This window comes from Nicotiana attenuata, chromosome 5, assembly GCF_001879085.1.
Source record: "Nicotiana attenuata strain UT chromosome 5, NIATTr2, whole genome shotgun sequence".
Lineage (NCBI taxonomy): Eukaryota > Viridiplantae > Streptophyta > Magnoliopsida > Solanales > Solanaceae > Nicotiana > Nicotiana attenuata.
Window position 1 is genome coordinate 54,347,990 of NC_031993.1, and position 3,142 is coordinate 54,351,131.

The 3,142-nt window shown below is 33.6% G+C and overlaps 1 protein-coding gene across 1 annotated transcript; it reads right to left on the reverse strand.

Annotated features, from left to right (window-relative positions):
- On the reverse strand, positions 1 to 1,616 carry LOC109225871. The gene is made up of 2 exons (XM_019390676.1): positions 1,509 to 1,616; positions 1 to 920 (listed from the first exon to the last, which is right to left on the reverse strand). The coding sequence occupies exon 2, from the start codon at positions 820 to 822 to the stop codon at positions 253 to 255; it is 570 nt and encodes a 189-aa protein (XP_019246221.1). The 5' UTR covers positions 823 to 920; positions 1,509 to 1,616; the 3' UTR covers positions 1 to 252.

Below are 3,142 nucleotides of genomic sequence, written 5' to 3' on the forward strand. Positions count from 1 at the left end.
TACACAACTTAAACTCTTTATAAATAAGTAATTATGTGTTTGAATAGGAGCAAAACTGATGATAAGCACATTTAACATAGTCAAAAGACATCAACCTCTTATATATTGATGTGAAACAAAACTATCATTTCGAGTGATAGAGGATAGAACTGAAGCAACCTCAAATGTACCAACAAGATTTATAGGAGCATTGTAGAGAAGCACACTTGCTACTATCTTCTGAATTTCTCACAAATAACAGCTCCAATTAGCCTAAGATAGCTCAACTATATTAGCTCGGTTTTCTGACTGTCGCTTCCTCTTCACTGCTTTCTTAGAAGAATCCTTCACAGCAGAAGCTCCATCATCATCAGAACTTTCACCACTGCTGCTTTCAGAAATTTCATCCTCATCACTTCTGTCTTCAGATTCTGTATCATTATCACTGGTGGCCAGATTGATTACGGGTTGGTAACCTGCTATTGCGGATTCAGCAGCTGACACAGCCTCCTGTGTGTGAAGCTCCGCGACACCCAACATTAAGTCCATCTCTATGTATTCAGATTCTTCCCCGGTAAGAGCTTCAATATCGTATTTCTGAGGATTGTTCTTAGCAGCAAGCTCCAGGTTTTTATTATCTTCAGAAAGGACTCCCAAGAAATCCTTGATCTTTGATAGAACTTGGCTTTTGGGTACAGAAGAAATGTCAGGCTTCTTATCAGAAAGTTCAGGTTTCAAATTTTGGGATTGAATTCCGCAATCTCTATTGCAGAAGAGAAGTTTTGATTCCAAGGGCGAGGCTTCAGCCTCCAAATGAAGCAGATCTTTGTTGTTTGACTGCATTGGCTAAATCTTTTCAGTTAAACTCAAGCGGAGAAAGTAGCCTGCAAATCAACCCACTTGATGATCTCCTATATGTACAACAGAACGCCAAAGATGTGCTGCATTTGAATTAGATTCTGATTGTCAGAAAATGGGTTGGAATAGTGAATATCCAAACATCAAAAAGTATAGAAATAGGAAAACAGCTAATCCATTTGAGAATGCAAGCCAACAAAACCATATGAATAGGAAGCGAACAGTGAAGTGCCAATTAATACAAAAAAATTAAAATATTAAATCTGCATATATAAATAACCAAAAACTGAAAAGTAATAGTAACATATTAGCAAATATTTCATTGCATATACTGTTTAAGAGAGAAATTAATTGTAATTAAAGAGAGAAAAGAACAACTAACTGTAATTGTAATTATAGAGAGAAGTTAATATGCAATTACTTGTATACAAAAACTGAAGAAGAAACAGTATAAAATAAAAGATAGAAACAGAAGAAGAAAGACGACTAGTAAAGAGAGAAAACATAGGTGAAAGAAAACAAAGAAAGAGCAGTTATGCCGGAAATCAGTTGCTGCCGGAAAGAAGAAGAACAAGGAAGTTTCACTGGCGGAAGAAGAAAAAGGAAAGAAAGAATGACTTGCTGCCGGAGAAGACGCCGGAAAAAGAAAAAGAAAGAAAAGAAACCAGTACCTGAAAGTCGAACAAGAGCTGCGGCTGTGCTGACTGGTGACTGACTGCTGAAAGGGGAAGAACTGGTGTGAAGAGAACAAAACCCTAATGTTTAATTTAACTCTCTTTGTTATTATTATTAAAGGCCCTTAGGGAAAGGTTGTTCCCTTTTTTGCCCTTTATAAGTATATTTTATGTGGGATAAAATTGTAATATGTAAATATAGTAAATCTAATTATCGAAATTGAACCAGGAATTAATGTCAATTCAGACTTAGGATTCTTTACCAAAATTGTGCCAAACACATAATACACGGGCAACTTTAATCAATATAGCTAACAAATAGTATCCAAGCAATTACGCTCACTTTAGATTTAGGATTCTTCTTCCAAAATTTGCACAGCAATTAATGCTGTAGAACTAGAATTTTTTTACTAAAATTTCTATATAATATCACATTATAGTCTTTAAGTGTCACCAGTTAATATCCCCATTTAATTTTATTATGGACAAAATTTCTTTCGAAACTCTTTTGCCTTCCCCCATAACAAGCAACCACAATCACATAGGCAATTTTTGGTCTCTCTCTTTGCCTTGCTTTTTGTTTCCGTAGAGTGTGTTTTTGTTTGATACGTTACTTGATATGCTTGTCGTTGTTCTACTCAATTTATTTATATATTTTTTCCTTTTGTTTTGGATATTATTGAATTCAAAAGATATGAAGTCTAAATTTGTAGAAGTTTTGATAATTAATTCAGGGATAGATGTGTTGCTAGACGAAAGTTGAAGCCAACTCAAATCATTTGATTTTGAGGGTTCAGAAAAAATCTTGAAACCTTTGAATTCAAAGATCTTTGAGTTGAGAGTAAAGAGACAAAATATTTATCCAAGAAAAATTACTTGCTCTTTGACTTTTTATTGGTTATGTCTTAGTATATATATATATATATATATATAAACATCTACGATTTCATTAAAAGAAATCTTATAGTCGGTTCAATATGTTTCGATTTGGNATATATATATATATATATATATATATATATATATATATATATATATTATTTCATTAAAAGAAACCTTATAGTCGGTTCAGTATGTTTCGGTTTGGTCGGTTTAGTCGGTTTTTGAAGATCCACTGACACCCCTAACTATAATCATAGCCGTCAAAATGGGCTTGGCCCGTGAGGCCAGCCCAACCCAACCCGTTACTTGGGTAGGGCTGGGCTAGGATTTTTTGAGCCTATTTAAAATTGAGGCTTATAAGCCTGCCCAAGTCAGCCCATTGGCCCTTGAGGCTTGATCGAGGCTGGGCCCTGCCCGGCCCGTGGGCCAAAAATTAATTAGATTCAAATTAATTACCGTTAAATATTTAATATTTTAAAAAAATAAAAACTAAAAAAACTATTAACTATAATCCCCATTCCCCAACCCTAAATTGCTCATTTGCTTTCCATATCAACTAGAATTTAGATTTTTGACATGCATATAATATGACAAAATTAGTTTTTCTTTTGCTTAATTAATAACTAACTCGAAAAGTCTTAGGTAGCCAATAAAATCTTTTTCAAAAGAAAATAGTACTTTAAGTGTCCAATGATCAATTTGGATTACTTTAATATATTATTAATATCTAAACTACTCTATTATAAATA